The 20,891-nt window shown below is 42.1% G+C and overlaps 2 protein-coding genes across 5 annotated transcripts in view; one reads left to right on the top strand and one right to left on the bottom strand.

The window, feature by feature from the left end:
• The first annotated feature begins 4,881 nt into the window (after window positions 1-4,881).
• On the top strand, window positions 4,882-11,614 carry LOC144719842 (proteinase-activated receptor 1-like). Of its 4 annotated transcripts, none has more exons than XM_078596095.1 (3): window positions 4,882-5,213; window positions 5,765-5,840; window positions 8,096-11,614. In XM_078596095.1, exon 3 carries the CDS (start codon window positions 8,117-8,119, stop codon window positions 9,023-9,025), a length of 909 nt encoding a protein of 302 aa, XP_078452221.1. In that variant the 5' UTR covers window positions 4,882-5,213; window positions 5,765-5,840; window positions 8,096-8,116; the 3' UTR covers window positions 9,026-11,614. The 4 variants fall into 4 exon arrangements, with proteins under 4 accessions (XP_078452221.1, XP_078452222.1, XP_078452219.1 ...); XM_078596096.1 differs by having other exon boundaries at window positions 4,883-5,213; window positions 8,110-11,614; XM_078596093.1 differs by lacking the exon at window positions 4,882-5,213 and having other exon boundaries at window positions 5,298-5,840.
• A 5,644-nt stretch (window positions 11,615-17,258) lies between these two features.
• Window positions 17,259-20,891, bottom strand: part of LOC144719841 (serine/threonine-protein kinase D3-like) — a 60,080-nt gene continuing 56,447 nt past the window's right edge. Inside the window, exon 18 of the mRNA XM_078596092.1 lies at window positions 17,259-20,870. Coding sequence (XP_078452218.1) covers window positions 20,664-20,870 — 207 coding nt within the window. The 3' untranslated portion in view covers window positions 17,259-20,663. The remainder of the gene's footprint in view (window positions 20,871-20,891) is intronic.

Raw genomic sequence — 20,891 nt, 5'->3', positions numbered from 1 at the left:
CTGCAAAAGTCCCCCAGTCAGTCTTAGCTTTGCGGGAGGTCGCCCATTGTCCTCTGCTGCCCCCAACCTGAAACTTCCTTCCACTCGCCATCTGTGCATTTCATTTATTGCCCCCGTTCCGGTCCAGGCTTAAGAGCTTCCGTGTTTATTATTATTACACACTTTTATTTAACTCACTCTGTCTGTTGTTGTTGTTCTTGTTGTTGTCGTTGTTGTATCCTCAAATCTTGTAACTCAATTTTTACCCACATCCCAATGTGATATCGACTGCAAACTTGGTATACTTATGTCATACTGATGACAATACTATATTCTATCATTAAAAAAACATATTTTAAAACATTATTTTTTAAATGTTATGTTTCGGCTTGGGTCTAATTGCCCATGGTAAACTGACGTTGGCTGTAATTGGCCACGGTCCCTTACGTTATGGCAAGCTTCGGGGGGCCACTTCCTGGAGTCGTGGAGTTTTTCCATTACTAGTACGGTACATTTCATTAAAGCGTGTTTTTTAAAAAGTTTTTTAAAATATAATTTTCTATCTCAACCAACAGCCTCTCTCTACCTGTCAGTGATGTGCGGTGAGGTCAATGGTTGGGGAGGCACTGGCTAGTATCAGAGCCAGATTTACACACATATGAACCCGATCGAGGTAGCTTCAATTCACCATTCAATTGGCAGGTTGCACAATGACGATTGGTTAGGCGGCCCTATGTTTCATATTTCATATCAGCATTCTTTACAACACACGCACACAGATGAGTTACGTATTCGATTCACGTTTTATAGGCGAATGCAGTTCCACTATTCATACTCATTTGACACAAATTAAAATATATATTGCATGGTCTTACCTTTACTTGTAAATGAAGTCCATTTGCCTATCCTTCTGGACAAATATGTCAGTGGCTCTGCCTCCCCTGCCTCCCCTGACCATACGTCCCTGATACCTGTATAAAATAAATCTGAACCAATGTTTCTGTACATCATCTTGATAAATGGTTTAATTTAGTAGCTATATGAATGCAAATTGTCGTGTATAAAACATGAGACTACCGCTTTATTTTCCTGCCATGAGGTTACGTTAATGACAAACAAGATTCGTTTTGTATTTCTCATGGGTCATCTTTGCTAAAGCATTCCCTTCATGTTTATTGCTCGACATATGTTGTAGTAACTATAGAATAAGGTCAATTATGTAATTGTGACTATAAGTTGGTCTTAATTATGTATACACTGTAAACTAATAAATGTGCATTTGCAAGTATTTTTTTACTGCAAAAAATATACATTATTTAAATATAGAATGTAAAAAATTTGCAGCATATTATATAGTAGTTTGTTTTTACAAGTGCTACAGCATTTGAAACTGAACTTGGTCCAGAATGTTTCACATTTGAAAGTTTCACACTCAACACAAATTCAAGGGTGTTTAAACAATACAAGTGAAAGAGCCATTGTTTCTCTCTGCCACAGACTCCATACCTCTCACGTGATCGCAGAAAGGAGTCAAAATAGAATTACACAATGTACAAACGTTATGTATGTGCACGCAGTCGCCTAGGGTACAAATGACTGAGATGTCACAGATGTCAACTCAAGTACAGCGTGTACCGGCAGCGCGGTTTTGTTGTTGTTGAAATAGCGACATAAAATCTAACCAGAAAACTATAGACAGACATATTAGCAGACAGATATCACCAAGATACATAACGAGAGCAACACAGGTAACAGAGAGGGGTGATCGTCTCTGTGGGGTGGCCTTTGTCGTCTCTGTGGGGTGGCCTTTGTTGTTGTTGTTGAAAAGTTCACGATTCCCCCTTGCATCACGCACGATGGTATGTCCCTATTCAATGACCTGAAACACTCTGCAAAGGTGACATGACAAATAATATTCTTATAAAGTATGTAAAGCTTTGCGCTCATCGGCACCGGCAGTACTTGACAAAAGATGTTCAAAGACTATGATGTACCGTGCAACACACAAACACAGTAGCTTTACGTTTGTTTTGTGGCGTATCGCATTGTTTGCAAAACATGGTAATTGTGTTCTGGATATTATCGATTTCTTTAGTCGCCATTAATTAGAAGCAGATTTTTTCCAGCGCTGCTTTTCATGTTGACTAGCAGCCCACACATCAATTGGAAGTGATCGTCCATTCATCCGTCCCTCCAGCCAGCCATCCACCAAAACTCTTAAAATTATAGTGAAATTACCTGTCATTATTTTGTACTAAACATGGAATAAGCAAAATTATGCAGGTGTGACAGTGGCGGCCATGGGCACACTAATTTATAATTGTGAGTCTTGATTTGTTTACAGTGGCAATTTAAAATATTAAATTGTGGTACATTTAAGAAATGCTTCCTTTCAGCATTTAAAATAGTTTTTTGTTGGCAATATATTATGTCAGATGGTAGCCAGCTACAAAAAACATGTTTTTAAAGGTACAGTTACAAATCTCACCATGTTCAAAATGCTTGAATACTTACATTTGCTAATCCTCAATGAGGAAGACACGTAGATACAGCAAATAATTACATACACAGCCTAATGTACCATTCTTGACGACCCCTTGTAAAGACCATTGCAAATTCTGGTAAAAAAAATCAATTAGACATATAACAGTATTAATTTGTCAATCCATGGCTGGATGCGTATCGGTCATGGAGGTTGTTTGACCATACTTCACGATGCTGGTCAGTGTAAGTTGGTAAAGAGGGGCCCAGCACCAGCTCAGATATCACCTGCTACTGATGTTTTAGCGGTCGCCGACAATCAAACTCAGATTGCTTGGTTTGTAGTGAGCTATTCAATCTGCCAGCACCCCAGGTAGACGGATGGTCGACCTTTATTTATAACCAACATAAGAGGCCATTGAGACTCGAAGTCCTATTATCAAGCGAGACCTGAGTTGCCAAACAGATGGTGGAGATGTGCATATCTGTGTATCAACATTGCACTTAAGTACTGAGGCTTGGGGTAAATCTCAACAAGCTATGAGTAATGAAGAGTCAGAACCCAGTCACACTAACATATGGCATCGTAGGCAGCAAATAATAACAGCACCACAGCCTAAGATCCTTATGATATATATAAACATTTAGCCACATTCTGAAAGTACCATTCCCAATTTCTAAACTCCTGCATCCCTTATGTGTTGTATGCAATTCAAGGTACTGTCACTATATGAACACATTTCCATCAAAACAAAGAGACTGCGTGTTGATTCACAGGCCTGTAGGTTTTGGGAAATCATTTCAGGAATATATCTCGATTATAATTAAGTTTAGAAAGCGGTGCACAAGTTAAGATTAGGGTGCTGCTTTGTATGGTGGATCCGTTTATTCGGTTTTCACAGCACAAATACGGAATCCGTTCAAATCAAGTTGCGAGCCAATATGTTCACTGTGTAGAAACTATGCAACGTAGCCCCGTGTATTGTTTAGGGTGCAGTGAGTTGATGCACCTGTGTGTGAGCGCAGACCAATTTGGTCAACGGATGTGGGATATAAAAGGAGCTTGCAATTTAGCGCTTGGATTCAGTGAGTGGTTGGGTGGAAGCATCATTTGCATCTTTTGCCAAGAAATATATTACAACCAAAAGTAAACTTGATCTCAAGAACAATAATATGCAAGGCCCCCAAGGGATCATGGGATTCCAAAGACAATCACAGAGTACTGGCCCCAATCCAAAATTCACTATAAGCACTGTTACAATTTAGTTGAATGTTGCTTAACAGATCTTGTATGCCCAGCCTCAACAATTTCAGCTGTCAAGCCGCTGAAGTTATGGGGTGCAAGAGTCACGCACTGTGTGCATGAGTTTCAGCCACAGCATACCAATGAGAGGCAGGCTTGCTCCCTTTACAACCCTTCTTAATAATTAACACATGCTGAATTAAAAAGCCGAAGACACCCACACATGCAACATGGGTACAGAATGTAATAGAGTATTTCTTTTTGACCCTTTGGTTCATGTTCCACCCTGTAATTGATATTCGTTAGTCTGGCATTTGTTTATTAAAGTCCAAATTTCCTTAATGCATCTATCACGCAACACATACTGTTCTATTCCTTGCAACTGCGTTACTACAAGTATGCAGTAAAGCGTTATTATTAATATTGTCTGTTTTTGGTTGTTACTTTCATTCCAATACCACGTAGTACATTTCAATCATGACAGTACATGACTGCAACTGCAATTCCATCCGGTAAACGCTTATGAATACAAGTGCCCTATGGGAGGGCTACATCCAGCAGTGGATTAATCATGGCTGATGATAATGATATAAATTTGTTTTTATTAAATTTATCTTCTTGGTTCTTTCGGTAAAGTCACGTAGAAGGGAAATAATGAAATAATAAAAATTAAACATTAAAATACAATTGTTTTATAATAAAATAATAAAAATAAAACATTATAAAATACAATTGTTTTATTTTTATTATTGTATTATTTCCCTTTTACGTGACTTTACCGAAAGAACCAAGAAGATGAATCCCTGCAGTCACGAAAGCTTTAAATCGGTATTAAATCTATTTTCATGTTTTTTTTTATGAAAATGCATAGCACAGCGGCTCAATCATACCGCAAGTTCCAGCAAAGTCAGACACATAATTTCTTCCACAGTGATTTTTTTAATTAGAACACATTTGAAATACTGTACGTTGTTTATTTTGTATGCCCAAAACTGATCTTTTGTAAAGTAACATATAGCAGATGTTTTGGTAACATGCTTGGAAATAAGCCAACATGAGTTATTGTTTTAATATGTGGTTTCTAGCACCGAGCCAAGACGCAGAGCGTATGTCTGCCCATCTGTACGTGCCAATAGGCAGCTACACATTTACCGGGAAGTGTTGCAAAGGCCTGTTTCATGAAACCTGTCTAATTCCCCACATTTGCTAAAACAGCCAAAGTGGTTGTCTAGCAGAAATGTTATTCAATCACCACATGTCTGCTGTAAAATAAATATATTGTCCAAAATGTGTTTCCTGTGCAGTATTATCCTATACGGCCTATATAAGTGAACCACTCCACTCCTTCTCACATTCATAGTGGGTACAAACAAGAATAATGTAATAATGTCCTTTATCCAGAAAAACCACACCGAGTCTCAACATTATTTTCAGACTTTTACAAATGCATCATCTACCAACCCTTGCCTCCAATACGATCACAATTGTGCGCAACCACAGCCGACTCAAGGTAAAGTAATGCACATTCCTGGCTTCTTGGAAACCAACAAGAATGGAAGATAGCCTTTAATGCAGGGAGAACTGTTCCATAGCCACGAGGGCAAGGAGAGATCGTCTTGGCTTATTACATAGATTAATTCACTCTGAACTCCATTGTTCTTTGGCTAACGCGATCATTGTTCCCTTTTAAACGCTCTCCCTAAACACTGTTGAGCAGAGCCTCTAAAAGAACAGTATTACGTCCTTCACTGGAATTGCACAACATGTTCGGATTCTAACTCATCTGGTGTACATTGATCATGGGTCACATGCATAATAATGCCTTTCTGTTGACGGAAAGTACGACTAAAGGGCAAATTGCAAATGCCAGTAGACATTTTGCAAGTGGCAACTGCAATTTGGCTGCGATTCTGGAGGCTTTGCTCCAATCTTATTTTGGCATATACTGTCACATAGTGGGTTTTATGTTGACACAAGGAACTCCTGTCACTTGCATAAAAGGGTAAAATATGAATTGAAGCTTTGCCTCTCGTGGTTTTCTTTTTACACGATGGACCTCAGTGGAACATCAGCATCATCATCGCTACGCTGAAGACTAAAGACTGCATTGCAAAAAAGACACCTGGCTACTACAAAAGTGAGTGTACCGCTGTTGAAGTTTCAGTCATGTTTATGTCCTAGAAAGTTTCATGGGATTATGTCCTCATTGCAGGAGAGTACTCGGTGAGCTGCCAGTGTTTAACGAAAGAAAAATCTGCTACAAATTTTGGCCAGTCTGAAATATGGCAAACCTCACAAGTGCAGAATGTGTTAGAAAAAAAGAGCATATTTATGGAAAATTAATTAATAACCAATGAAAACACCATCAGCAACATTTTGGGATCTTGTTTTTCTATACACCAAAACTAGTATCCCAGATTATAAGCATACCACAATAGTGTATAGCTGCTGAATTAAAACATTACAATTTAAAATGACGAGGATGCAACAGTGTTGATAAGTGATTAATAAAGCCCGTCACTAACTTATACCGCCACAAGGTATTTTCGTCTGCACTTTAGGCATATTACGTGACAGCAAATTTAAGTAAAAAAAATAGAAAATCGACAACAGTGACTTTTGATTGCATGAGTTTTGTACTTACAGTGTAGACTTCGACACCCGTTGGGTCAGCGTTTCCTTCTGCGTTATGCAAGTACTTTACACAACAGCAGTACGACGACAACAACAATAGTGTAAACATACTTTATATAAGTTTTCTAAGGTGTCCTTCCTTTTTTTAAGCCTTACTTTTGCATGCATTAATATGAATTATTTTACCCATATCTAATTGTTAAAATTGGTTATAAGTACTCTTATTCGACTTACTGGTTGAGCTTAAACAATGATAATTAGCGCACTAAACACTTGTGACGGTGATAATTGACTTTGATGGGCTAAGTCAGTTGGTGGCGGGTTTTACAACAGGAATTTAGCCAGATCATTACGCGGCCTTACCCAAAAACTATTTTGAATTAATAGTGTCTGCAAAAACCCCTGTTAAGTTATTTTACTTATGTTCTTTAAAGTTACGTACAACAAGCTGACGAAACAATTTTGGTTATCTGTTGGAACGACGCCATTGTAAAACACATCACAGTATGTATAGATAGGGAGGTTATTAAAGATGGATCAGGATGGAAATCATGAAATAGAGAGGTGGACAAAAATATCTTGGAGTGCTTTTGGAAAGCGGAACATAACGATGAAAATGTATTTTCTAAACTAAGAGTTTTCAATAAATGCATATCACCTGATATGGAATAAATATGGACATTGACAAAGACCGTGAAACAAAAGAACAAAAAATGCAACAAAAGGCATGTCATGTGCATGCTTGGAATTACACGGAGGCACAGGAAGGATAAAAAAACACGCAAGCAAGAGACATCGTATTGACTGTTAAGAAAAGGAAGTGGACTTGGGCAGTGCACTTCATTAACAGGGGTGATGACCGAGGCCGAAACTAGCAACAAAGTGATCGTCAAAGGAGAGAAGACACCCAACGTTACATTCGCAGTGAGGTGGAGGAACGAGTTCAGCTTGAGTGCAGAAGCTAGATGTATTCTTCTTCTTGGTTCTTTCGGTAAAGTCACGTAGAAGGGAAATAATAAAATAATAATAAAAATTACATAATAAAAGACATTTCTTTTAATTACTTTATTATTTCCCTTCTACGTGACTTTACCGAAAGAACCAAGAAGATGAATCCCTGCAGTCACGAAAGCTTTAAATCGAAATTTAGATGTATTCTTGTCATGTGAGACCATGGGAGATGGTGATGGCTTGGAGAGACCTTCATCCAGCAGTAAAGAGACCATGGCTGTTTATGATATAAATATATCCTATAGCAAGACTGCCTCACACCATGTAAATGTGGTATTGCCAACACTGTGGGGCAGGACCGACAACTAAGATGAGCATTAACTAAAGCTAATTTTCATACTAGCGTTAGCGTCACTAAGTGCGCTATCATGCAATAATGTGGGCATTTCCAATCAGAACTCTAAAGGATAGCCATGCAACATTATCTCTTATTAAAGCATGGCCTGCCGAAGTTGACATCACAGAACTATTTCTGAGGTCCTTTGATATTAGATTGGATGCTCCATTAGATGCTACACCTTCTCACATGCCTGGATAGAAAGATGTTCATCACATACATATTCAAACTATTGTTTGTACAAAATATTTGCTAGTTGCTAATTACTAATACTTTTTTTACATTTAACATTTCAATGTTGTGCCCATGCAAGTTTAAGTTTGCTTTCAGGTCCAAGTATTTAAATGCCAATCCAGTACTCTGTATATGCTAAATTGATGATGAATGACGTATCTGTGTACTGACGTTAGCGTCACTCATCCAGATCTACCATGGACTTAATCGAACATGTGGTGCCGGCTGTCAGCTGCCTGGTGGTCGTGCTCGCCCTGCCGCTCAACCTCGTGGCCATCTACATCCTCTGTGCGTGCATCAAGAGGAAGTCCTCCACCACCGTGCTGATGATCAACCTGGCCGTAGCAGATGTCCTCTTCGTCTGCTGCCTATTCTTCATCATCCCGTACTACTTCAAGGGGAACGTGTGGGTCTTCGGACTTTTCCTCTGCCACTTCATCTACACGGTCTTCTTTACGACCACCTACGTGAGCATTTTGTCCGTGATGGCCCTCTCTGTGGACCGCTACTTCGCCATCCTGTACCCCATCAAGTCCAAGGTGTGGAGGAACAAGGTGTGGGGCTGCATGGCGAGTGCCATCACTTGGGTGATAGCATTCATCCACGTTGTGCCTATGAACGCGACCAAGATGATGAATATCAACACAGATCACAACACGAGCGAAGCCTCCTCCTGCTGCGATAATTTCGCCCCAGATGACCTGGAATTCATAGCGAGACTGCGGTTAGTGCTGTGCATTACCTTGTACGTGTTCCCACTGTTCGTCACATCCTACTGCTACGCCTCCATCATGAAAGTGCTCCTCTCCAATAATGTGCTCAACATGGGGCAAGAAAAGAAGACACGTGCCATTAGGCTGATCATAATTACGATGCTCATTTATCTGTTTTGTTTTGGTTGCTACAATGCTACGCATGTCATCGGTTATGTTAACCACCTTAACTTATGGTGGCGCCCGCTGTCACTTGTGTTCAACACTCTCAACTGCATGTTGGACCCTCTCATTTACTACTTTGCCTCAACAACTTGCCAGGAGGTGCTCAAAGAATACTTCACTAAAAGAACACAGTCCAGCAATGGCAACGAAGCAACTCTAGCGACCTAGAGTGGAACGCAAATGGATATGCTTCACTTAGATGCAGTCTCAGTGTGTCGCAAGCATCAATGGAAAAGGTAATTTTCTTCAACCGAATGAATCATCACTTTCTTCCCCATGATGACTTCGTCCATAGATCTTAACTGGTAAAACAAGCAGCTCGCCAGTTGGACTGCTGACAATTGTTTGAAATGTCAATCTTTGTGTACTGTATTTATGCACATATTTTTGTCTATTTCATAAAACACCATAAACGATGTTTCCCTAGTTCTTGGTTCTTTCGGTAACGTCACGTAGAAGGGAAATAATAAAATAATAAAAATATAACATAATAATGTAATGTTTTCTTTTTATTACTTTATTATTTTATTATTTCCCTTCTACGTGACTTTACCGATAAAACCAAGAATATTAATCCCTGCAGTCACGAAAGCTTTAAATTGAGATTTTTCCCTTAGTTTATACTGATGTGGGCTTTTACCACAACGAGTTAATATATGAGGTTAGGGTAGGCTATGTGGAGGAATATCACAACCAGAAACACCAGCATGATGTTCCAATGACCTCGTGGTGTAACGAATTATGGGGGGGGGGGGTGGGTGGAGGGATTATACTCATTGCAACCATATTTTTAAACATATTTTCTGTTGTTCGACTTGGTTAGTAAGGGCTAGTCCACAACGGCACGTATGTAATTCTAGATTTGAAGTTTTCGTGACTGCAAAGATCCATACTCTTTGTTTTTTTCGGTAAAGTCACCTAGATGAAAAATGTAAAAAAAAAATGACAATAACTAATTTAAATCACGACGTTTCGGAGGCAACACAAGCTTCCGTCATCAGGTGGAACAGCCACGTCTGTATATGGTCATTTCAAAGCAGACGTCTCAAGTCTCAGGCATTTGGGGTGAGACTCGTGCATTGAATGTGTATCACACAAAACCAACATTCATGCATTTCACATCTCGTGAGAATTGGTACGCTTAGGGCGCCTCGAAAGTTCCACCCGGTAGGTCTCACACCGCCCACTGGCCAAACGCACGCATTGCCCATCTTCTGGACAAACAACTGCATGGCAACGTTTAACGTCGTTGTGATGCCGGTCCACCTTTAAATACTGCCCAGGGTAGGCATATTTTGACGTGTTTAAAGTTGTATCCCTTCAACAGGAATTTTTGATTTGCTGGGAAAACTTGTAGTATGTGACTTTTGTTCTGACAATTTTATCTTGAACTTTGCAACCTTCTTTATTAAGACCTTTAATCATTTCCATCGGTTGGTACAATGACGATGCCATAAGGAAAAAATCTGAGGTTGTAAATATTTTCTCCATTTTACGTCAATGCCTTTATTTCTCCAATCCAATTTTTTGCAAAACATCTTCCAATGCAGCTGTGAATAACTTTGGCGAAAATCTTCTTGCCCGCCTCTCTTGCCGATATAGTTTGTTGCATTTCTCCATGTAAACTCAGTATAGATTTCTTGGTTTTGCTTATATAAGGGGCCATCCATAAATGACGTCACGCACCTGGGGGGGGGGGGGGGCTCAGACATTTGTGACGATGTGTGACGAGGGGAGGGGGGTTGAGAAATGTGACGTCACATCAAAATGCGCAACTTTCAATAAATATAGACAAAACACGTTCTACTTAATTAAATATACTTTTTAACAAATGTTTTCTACTAAAACATCAGAGTACAGCGCCACATTAAATACGCACTACAATGGCAATAGTTTAAAGCGATTTGAAGCATGTTTTATTTTTTGGGGGGGAGGGGGGCAGAGCTTTGTGACGTCATATTTTAGGGGGGAGTCTGACTTTATGTGACGCCGTGTGACGAGGGGGGGGGTCAAAAATCGTCCAAAATCGCGTGACGTCATTTATGGACGGCCCCTAATAACTGCATACATTTTCACTGAATCGAATGGGAGAGTACCATCTACAGCTACCAACCACCAAGCGACAACGTGGTCTGGCATATTTGTTTCCGTTTGATTTTGGGCAAAATATTTAATAAACTTATTAGGTATATCCTCAATTACTGGCAGCATATATAATATCACGCGTATGATATGCGGTCAAAAATTGAGGATTCGATAAGTTTGGTAAATGTATTGCTAGAGATCATACACATATAACTAAATACGGCAACAAATAGCGTACGATATTTAGCTACACATTGGCTGTGCTTGCCAGACCAGAGCTATCGACCGCACTATTCAACCATTGAACATGCTGCAAATGATATAGCTGCGTGGTTTGTTGTTGATTCAAAAGGCAGCAGTATAAAATAGGCATTGAGATGCAGAATTTGTTTTATATTTTTGATAATTGAACATGTTTAATACCTCTTGATTTGTTTATTTCATGTTGTTAATCATTGACGACACATAAAATAAGTGATTTGATATGTTGTCGTTAATTTAGAATATACAAAATAAGTTGTGAATTTCTATTGTCCAAAATTAAACATATAAAATAGCAACATATATCATGCCACATACATGAGCTCTTTTGAGGACTACATACAATGTGACTTCGGTGCAATCGATAAGGTGTGCTGGTATATTAGTTATATAAAGCTCAAGATTCATGTATCGAGATGCGCGTGTACACATCTTTCAGTTTTCAGTTTCATTTATTTGGTATAGCCCTGTGAGCCATTCGGCTCTTGAATCGCGTGCAACCGCAACAAACAAAAAACAAAAACATGAACAAGAAAACATCTTAAAGTGACTATGTGACTACGTGCAAACAGAACATCCAAGAAAAGACCGCAACATATTGCAGAAAAAGCACCGTACACCAACGCTGTGTGCACAAATCCCAGTGGGATGCAAGTCAAACAACAACCACAAGACAACTTAGATTAAGGCCATCAGTTTAACTCCGTACTACAACAAACAAACATGGCCACACCAAAAAATGTTTTCGAAATCACCAAAATAAAGCCATAAAAATCTAAGTGTTAAACTGGGTCCGCGTAACCCCCTCCAGCCACTAGAGGCCGCTGCATCGGGAGGGATGTCATTTGTTAGCATCCTAATACCTGAACGGCGAAGGCGCTTGGGAGGCTTTCATCCCGGGGTGAATAGGTCACGGTTGTTGATGATCAAACTGTGATTGGGCAGTATACGACTACTACTATGGTTCAAGCAAGCCTGACTGCTGATGAGACACTGTACGTCGAAACTGGTCCTGTGTTCATCTTCTTGGTTCTTTCGGTAAAGTCACGTAGAATGGAAATAATAAAATAATAAAAATAAAACATAATAAAATAATTCTCACAACGTTTCGGCCACAACGCGAGCAGCCGTCCTCAGGTGAAGAACTAGTCTGTCGAGAAGACAGAGTCTGAAGTCTCTCCATTCTACGTGACTTTACTGAAAGAACCAATAAGATGAATCCCTGCAGTCACGAAAGCTTTAAATCGAAATTTGGTCCTGTGTTGCTTGGACTGAACCAATACGGCTGCAATTACGCACTCTCAAGAGGTCACGGTGGTTGACTGGAAGTGGATGGGACAGACGTACGAAGGAGATATTTTGTCGGCTAATTTATTTTGTTCTATTTCCACAACTACGCTAATGATTGCAGTATCTTGTGTCGTGTGGGCCAGTGGTTTTTACCCGGGAGCACGTGGACCCCTGGGGATTTCGTGGCCATGTCCCAAGGAGTACGCGAGGTGACTTATCAATGCGTGAAATTATATCGTGCATGACAGTCATTGGCGAATAATCGCGTATGAATCTGCCAACATAACAGAGCTAATAAAAATGTAAATCCATATGGTGACCGAGAACAACGTTAAATAACGTTCTAAATTATTTTCTTGTAAACAATGTGGTTTCCAAGGGTAACGCTTGCAAGTTACTAGCCAGTTAGGATACAGTACTTCACAAAATAGATCATTTGTAACAAAATTAATTTATTTATACGTTAATTTATTTCCATGAAACACGTTGGGTCATGCAAGAGGGTTATTCGGTTGAAACCAAATTCAAGAAGGGGTTATAATGGTAGTGGCCCAAAAAAAATGTCCAGAAACATGTGATGATGTGAATGAATAATCTCTGGTTCACTGCGAGTGGTGGCACCATCTGGTTCATGGTTTATAACAACCACACGCCGAGTCTCGCCGCTTGCAAGCCACTAGAGACGCTACAATTAAATGTGCAACGGGTACAACAACAACCTATGCTGGAAACAATCGAAAACGCCAGGTCCTTCCACGAGGGGGGAGGGTGTGGTTTGTGAGAATCGTTCAAGGTACCCTCCTGCAACCTTCACGGGAACATAATATAATAGAAATAAATTGAGTTGCAAGAATTTTTTAAAAACCATACCGTTTCAGGCCGGAACGGTGCTGCGATTCACAATGCGATCACCACGAGTTCAATCTCTGATCAGTGTTCAATGAGCTCATCATCTTTTCGGGGGGGGGTCAATAGAATAGGTACCAACTCAGCCACGATATCTGTGAACCGCCACTTGTCTGGGAGGCAAACACTGTCGTACTCAACACACACTGGGAGCTTGAGCTACCATCGAAATGCGACGCTTCCACACGCGCCACCGAGGGTCTCCAACAACAATCCGGTTGAGGCTCAACAACATCAGTGGAGACCGTCTCTCACAAATCACCTCAAGTTTGTGATTGCGTGAACATTTACTTACCACTGTTCTGAAGAGTGTGTGCTCTCACGGTCTGGCTTTTAGGTGTTCTTTTAGGTGTTCTCCTCGGTGTCAAAGTTCGGTTGTTGTTGTTTATTTCGTCTCTCTTCACGCACCACAGCCACACGCGCGCGACTCGAGGGGGGCCACCTCACCCGGGACGACTCAAACTCCGGGCGATGGACACCAAATCGAGTAATCGCGATGACTGATTAGGAGCCATCCATTTAGTCAGTACGCATAGGAAACGGGGGGGAGGGGCTGAAGCCTCGATAATAATTTGTCTACATTGGCCTTCAAATGAGTTAGACAGTCCGGCGGTGGACTATCTGTTTGCTTAAACACGTTAATATTATTCATCCTTGATCGTTTCTGCGTGGATTAAATATCGGCCGTTCTATAGGATTCGGGGGGAAGGGGGTGTAAAAAGTCCGCGTGCGTACAGGGAGGGGGGGAGGGGTCAAGTTTTGACAGATTTTTGCGTTACGTCCTAAATGGATGGCCCCTTTGGGTCGACGAAATCAATTAGTAATCGATGACTTACTGCGGTAGTACCTCGGTTAACGTTTTGAAAACCCGCTCCACGAAAACTAGCGATCACCGACATAACTGTTCGATCGAATAATAGGAATTGCATGCGTAGCTGTCAACCCATACGGTTTAGCCGTATTCGTCTGCAGGGAAATTGAGTTTTCAGGTCCATACGCGCGTACAGACGTTTCAATACGAGCAACAACAACAAAAATGTCAATTTGTGTCTCTCCCTTGTGATTGGCCTTTGTAGAATGAACGTTGACATTTGAGCCGTTTCCCACTGCCAAAAAAAAGTAAAATGTAAACAAAGCCGGTCGGGATCTAAACGCTGATGAATGGGCGTCGCTGATTGGCTGAGGGCATGCTCGTAAACGTGCCGTTCGTCGACACGTTCGCGTTAGTCGAAGCACACGGGGTCCTGTGGGTCGGCGAAACGTAACCCGAAAACACCGTTAACCTTTGTCACTGTTAACCGAGAGGACCGCTGTATTTGGATTACTGGGTACGGCAGTTGGCGGCAAGGGTGGCTTTATTTGGAAACGAGGGGGTGGGGGTTCGTGAAAGGGAATGTCAAATCTTCGTCTTCTTTTTCCTATGGCTGGGGAAACAGTTACAGTTTGGTGTCGATGTTAGCGATCCATTCAACGGCTTCAGGTGAGGCACAGTGAGTGGTTGCGATTCCACCTGCAATGGATTTCTCAGAGCAGGAGCTTCAATACGTGGGCGATCGTCTGACCTGGGTGATCGCCAGTGACAATTTGGGCTGCTCCCTCATGTGGAGCAAGTGGCCACATCTTCCCTGGCCAGTCCTCAAGCGGTTGAAGGTTGTCAGATGTTTCCATGGGAGGTTGGACCCTGGGATTTCACTGCTCTGGTCAGTTACCGAGTTGCAATTGGTGATGTTTGCGGTCAACCAGCAGAGTGCGTCGCCGAGATGTCGGGCTGTCATCGGTTTGTAGGGGTTGGAGTGTATTCCAGCCGGGACTGCTGGATTTTGGATGTTGCGGGATTTTGGATGTGTGCGTGGGGCGGGGGGCGGAGTTTTGAGGTCGCCGCGGTGGCGAGATGTTAACTACCTCGCTTGATATACAAGAGGTCGTGGGTTCGATCCCAACCCTGACGCCTGTATATTTGGAGTTTGCATGTTCTCCCCGTGGTCGCGTGGATCTTTCTCTGGGTCTTACCTCCACATTTAGAAATATGCCTTGAGAGTATTTGACTGCGAGACATTTCCACATGATAAGCCAGTTGATTTGAGCTATTATTTGTGGCCAGGTTACTTCTGAAATAAAGCTATTTTGCTAGTGGGCTTTACTTGGTAACATAAAGCGTTATTTGCCTAGTTGCGGTCGTTTGCCAGTGGGAGTGCTTTGTTGACCGACAGCCGGTGGTGTTATTGTAGAATGTTTTCCCCTCCAGACGTCTGGAGGTTCAATGTGGGCTTGTGCAGGAAGCCACTCAAGCTGTGTTGGTCTCCGTGCTCCAGGGATGGCCCTCTTGGCTGCCCGGATGTTGGTATCTGGCAGATCGAGTCGTGGTACAAAAAGAAATAACTGATTGTGGACTCAACCTCACCAATCACCCGCCCGACAATTGACAATCGGACGCAACGGACAGAAAGTAATGGAGGTGTTGGTCAACCAATCTTTCAATGAACCTCAGTTCTGTTACGTGTCGAGTCGGTCCCGCTCACATCCTCAGATGTGGTAACGTGGGCAAACCTAGCCAGGGGCCGTCCCCAAAAAAACACTGGCAGCGTGGCGCGGTGCAGGAGGGGAGTGGGGTGGAGTGTGCGTGTGTCGTGCAACGGTACGGACCCGGCGACCCGAGTTAGATTCCCGTTCACGGCCACCAACACCAGTGACGATTATCAGAACCGGTCATGGGGAGACAAAGACGGCCGGGCGTGGTGCTGGCCACCCACCCCCTCCCTCGTGTGACGTGCCGGCCTTTATAGGTGCAACTCGCGAACAGCACTTGCCATATCGGTGGGGGGTTCTCGGCCAGGTACCCACCCCATTATTCTCCCCATCCTCCAATGCCGATCAACATTCAGTGAAAGAATGTTTTTTCTATAATCGAGAGTAATTCGTCGATTAATCGACTCGTAAGACATTAATCGATTACTGGGGAATTTTGTTAAGGTAATCGAAGTTATGTATTCTTTGTAATTCATTATAATCTCTTCTAATCCATTCTAATCGATTACCCCCCCCCCCCCCCATTACGCCCATCCCGACCCAAGCGTCTCACTTTAAATGATGATCATCAATGTAGTCGAGTTCTTTTTACATTAGGTGTCCCTTTGTAATGTCGACGCGGATAAACGAGAAAGTGCCACCTGTTCAGATATTAGTGACGTCACTGCAATGTCTCGACGGCGCTATGGCGGCCACCATTGAAAGTAATTTTAAAAGTATTTTTAACATCACTTAATCTTCAATATCATCACCATTGGAACCTCCTTTGCCAGTAGCAAAATATGATAATTGTTTTTTTTACCCTTTTATCTGGCAACAAAACTGACACCTTTTTTTATGCTTACCCCGAGCTCTCATACTCTGATGGTGCATTGTCTTTGAGTTGTGCGCCTGTTGACGTCATCTGGTCCAACACCATGTGAGACTGGGCTCTAAGGAAAGCTGTCTCGGGTGTGGACCAATCAATTTCAAGGACAGTTGCATACATTATCAGAGTTGTGTTTTTTGTTTGCATTCCGACTGCAGGTATTGTGGTCAATGCAAACATGACTCCTTGTAAAAAAAGGTGTCAGTTTTGTTGCCAGGTAAAAGGGTAAAAAAAACTATTATTATATTTCAATATCGTGTCATTGTTACGGGCAATGCGTAGTACTGCAACAGGTTTTCAAGATTAGTAACATTTCATTGTTAGCTTAATGAAAAATAACCCGGGCCCTATTGATGGAATCGTTTTGCCATCATCTTACCCAACGTTACATTTGGTATCGATAGTCCCTAGAAACAAATTTCGCGACAAACTAAAATGACTATTCACGAAACATTCAAAAGACAATTCACTGACCCCCTTATTGTTTTTTTTATTTAAAGCTCGACTGTCAACGTGTGTTCAGTTAAACCACCGGCCATTCTACGAGTAGCCACAATCTAATTAGATACAGCATGTTCTGGATTTAAAAAGAGCTGGTAGCAAAATACACTTAATGGTATTTTTCCGTGTGCAGTTCTTATAATTTATCTACATTTCTCATGTTACTAACACTACTTGTGTGAATATGCAATTATTTACAACAGTTTGTGTTTTAAATGGAACCCAGGGTGACTCATGATAAACATGACATGCAACTGCCGTATGTGTGTGTGTAAACCAGCAGTCAGTTACATTAAACCACTTCAGGGCATGCCCTTGGGGGTGGGAACTGTGGCACCGATCCGTGCACTGCGCTGTGCATCATGCCACCTGAGTATGATTCCTGGCCAGAGCGAATATCAGTGGCGAGTGATAGCTGGATCGGTTCTGGGCCAATCCCTTCAACAGACACGTAGCAGCGTGGTAAATATCGTTAAACCCCCATTATCAAGCAGTGGCCTGACAAAGGGGCTGTACATTTTTGTGTTTTATGCAACATGCCCAGTTCGTCAGTACTACCAAAGTCTACATTTGGCACAGCCATCAAGTTAACAACTGTATAGGCTACATCTCTGTTTTGAATGCAGCATGTCATTTATGGATGCTATGCACGCAACTGAAATGGCCTTCCCTGCTTGCATTAAAAAGCCCTTTTGCAACAGCTGGTGTACAGATCTTTGCAACATGAAAGTGAGCGTCAATAAAATTACGAAATCACAATTCCCAAGAGAATTTGAACATATACAAACCATCCCTTACGATAATGAAAAGATATGAAGCTGTCAACGATCAGCTTTTTATCAATGTTTTTTTTAAGGAAACAACCATGTAAGTTCACCCTCAATAATTATACACAAACTTACAATGTAACATACATCTTCAGCAGTATTCATAATCGAACGTAAAAATGTGTTAAACCATTACAAGTATACACAAATAAACGACCGCACAGAGGCGTGCACCTTCAAACCGCCTGTAAAGCGTCATCCCTTCACCGCCTGTACACACAGACTAACTCGGCAATCCCTCGGTCAGCATTGGCAGGCGGTAGCACGTTCAACTCCGAAACCCTCTCTACCCGTGACCCGAATTAACTATTGGGTGTCCATGTGGTCCTATCATAATGCTGACCATTCCGAGGCACCATGGCTTGCAATTACACATACTCCTAGACTATAGCATGTGTATATACTGCATACACATTACACCACAATGCAATCCTCCATTACAGTTTTGTTAGAGAAGTTACACGGATAACAGTGATGCAGCAGTTTGCTCGCGTTGCTCATCAGTCACTGAAGCGTGCCCAGAGTTCCATGACGTGGAGCCTCACGGTGCTGGTGGTTGTCACTGGTTCACTGAGTGGATTCGTGCTGAGTCGATGCACATGTCCATTTTTTTAAAGTTCAGTTCAGCCATATGCTTGACAGTATAAAAACACACACACCACCAATGAATCATTTAATATTTTTTTGGGGTTTTGGCAATGGAAGAAATGCGTTGTCTCCTGCCATTCTACCATTTAATGCGTTATTGTTGCCTGCTTAATTTCACGTAATTTGGAAAATTTTAAGAAAAACATATTCAACCTCTATACATCCCTGTACTTACTTATCAGAATAGATTAAGTACCAAATATGTTCTTAATAAAAACATTACAATGTAAACGTTTTAAAAATATATACAGTATAAAATGCTTTAAAATAGCAGTATAGAATTTGCAAAGTAAAGCAAAATTACATTTAAAAAATTAGTGAATGGGAAAACTCCACGAGTTGGAAACACAGCGCTGTCAACCCATACGGTTCACCCGTATTTTTGCACAGATAAATTGAGTTTTCAGGTCCATACGGCGTACAGCCGTTTCAATACGGGCAAACCACATTCTTTATCTATTTGTTTGTGTTTCTCCCTTGTGATGGGACTTTGTAGGATGAACGTTGAGATTCATAAGGGCACAGGGTGACCAATAAGGTCTAAATTGGTCTGTAATAATGTAGGCACTGATAAGGGGTTGACAGGCATGGGAACACGTGAGGAAGAAGTCGTGAGAGAAAGGATGCATGTCACTGATTTGTGGGATACACTCTTGCATGAGCAATACCAAGCACACACGCAACAAGCCATCTGGCCATCCGCCAAGACTCGCCTTGTTTTGATTTTATATCTGCACTTAACTTTGTACAGTAGAGTTTTATCCTATATTGTCTCTGTTACTGCCTTTTGGGTCTCATTGGACACTCACATTGTTCCAAATAAAGGTCACTGGGAGACTGGGCATATTGACTTTATAGTCAAGACAATCTCAATAGCCTAAATAGCCTAACTAAACGATGGCAAGCATTTGTTGTGGCGGCCATCCTGGTGCTTGCTACCTCAATGCTGACAATAATCACAGTCACAAGTGAGAAATGGTAGCCTAATAGAATCTGGTTTAATGCACAGTCTCATTGTTGCGTGGGAATTTATCTGTGAACCAACCCTAGAATGATGTGCCAAAAATAATTACTTGCAGCAGCCTGGGGATAAATGCTTCTGCATTCCCGTTGAAAATAATTTGATCCTCGAGCTACGGAAAAATAAGCACTCCATATGTGCGGACAGACGATATGGTGCAGAGTCAAGCGCTGACTGCTGCATTTCTTAAATATGCCCCTCCTCCATCCATCTCCACTGCTTGCTTCCATTCTCCATTTCAGTTTTTCACCAAATACTCGGCTTGGTCCAAGGGTCTTCCTCGACAATCCCAATCCCAACTAATCTCCGAGTCCATTCAAAGGGATGTGAGCTAACCTTTGATTTGGACGATCTCATTCACTGTGGACGGGACTGGCGGTGAAATGTGTTGGTGGCAGCTGCGTTTCCCTCCGTACGACTGTGTAGCGCTGACGACTCATTAAGACCATCGCCGACACCCGTAATCAAGCCCAAGTGAACACAACCCAAAGGTGAAGTGAGCAATGGGTCGAATTGCTACTCCTCAAATGAAACAAAATGTAAAATGTCCACATTATTTTATTCATCTTTTGATTGCTTCGGTTGTAATCTGAAAACAAACATACTGTAAAAAAGAGCAAATACACTCAAGAATAAACCATCGAGTGAAAGGTGTGTTGCAATGTCTCTTGCGCCCTGCCAGAGCACTAAAGTCGCAGTTCATCCCTTTGTTCGTGCAAGCAGCTGCAGGTCCTGCCCAACGTTCAAATGGCAGGCAAGGCAGGCAGACATCCTGCAAACGCACCGATGTGCAGGGCCAATGTCCACACTGCCATTTCTCGCGTGCCAGCGGGGCGAGCGGTTGAGTGAGCGGGTGGGTGGGCGCGTGGGTGGTTAGAGGCGCGTTATGCGCTGCGACTCGCCGTCCTCCGCGTCGGAGTCGATCCCATCGGGCTGCCGCTCGGGCACAAGGTGCGCGGGCACGCAAGTCTTGCTCGTGCGCGCAAACTGCATCCAGCGTGCATCGTCGCTCTCGTGCGTCAGGTAGCGCGTGCCCAGGCGCGTCTCCAACGTTCGCAGGTCCAGCCACGTTTGGAAGTCCTGCGAGTGGAACGTGGACAC

This window comes from Lampetra planeri, chromosome 7 (genome assembly GCF_965212315.1).
Source record: "Lampetra planeri chromosome 7, kcLamPlan1.2.h2, whole genome shotgun sequence".
NCBI classification, from domain to species: Eukaryota; Metazoa; Chordata; class Hyperoartia; order Petromyzontiformes; family Petromyzontidae; genus Lampetra; species Lampetra planeri.
The sequence above is the reverse complement of the archived record's forward strand: the minus strand, read 5'-3'. Positions and strand labels throughout refer to the sequence as shown.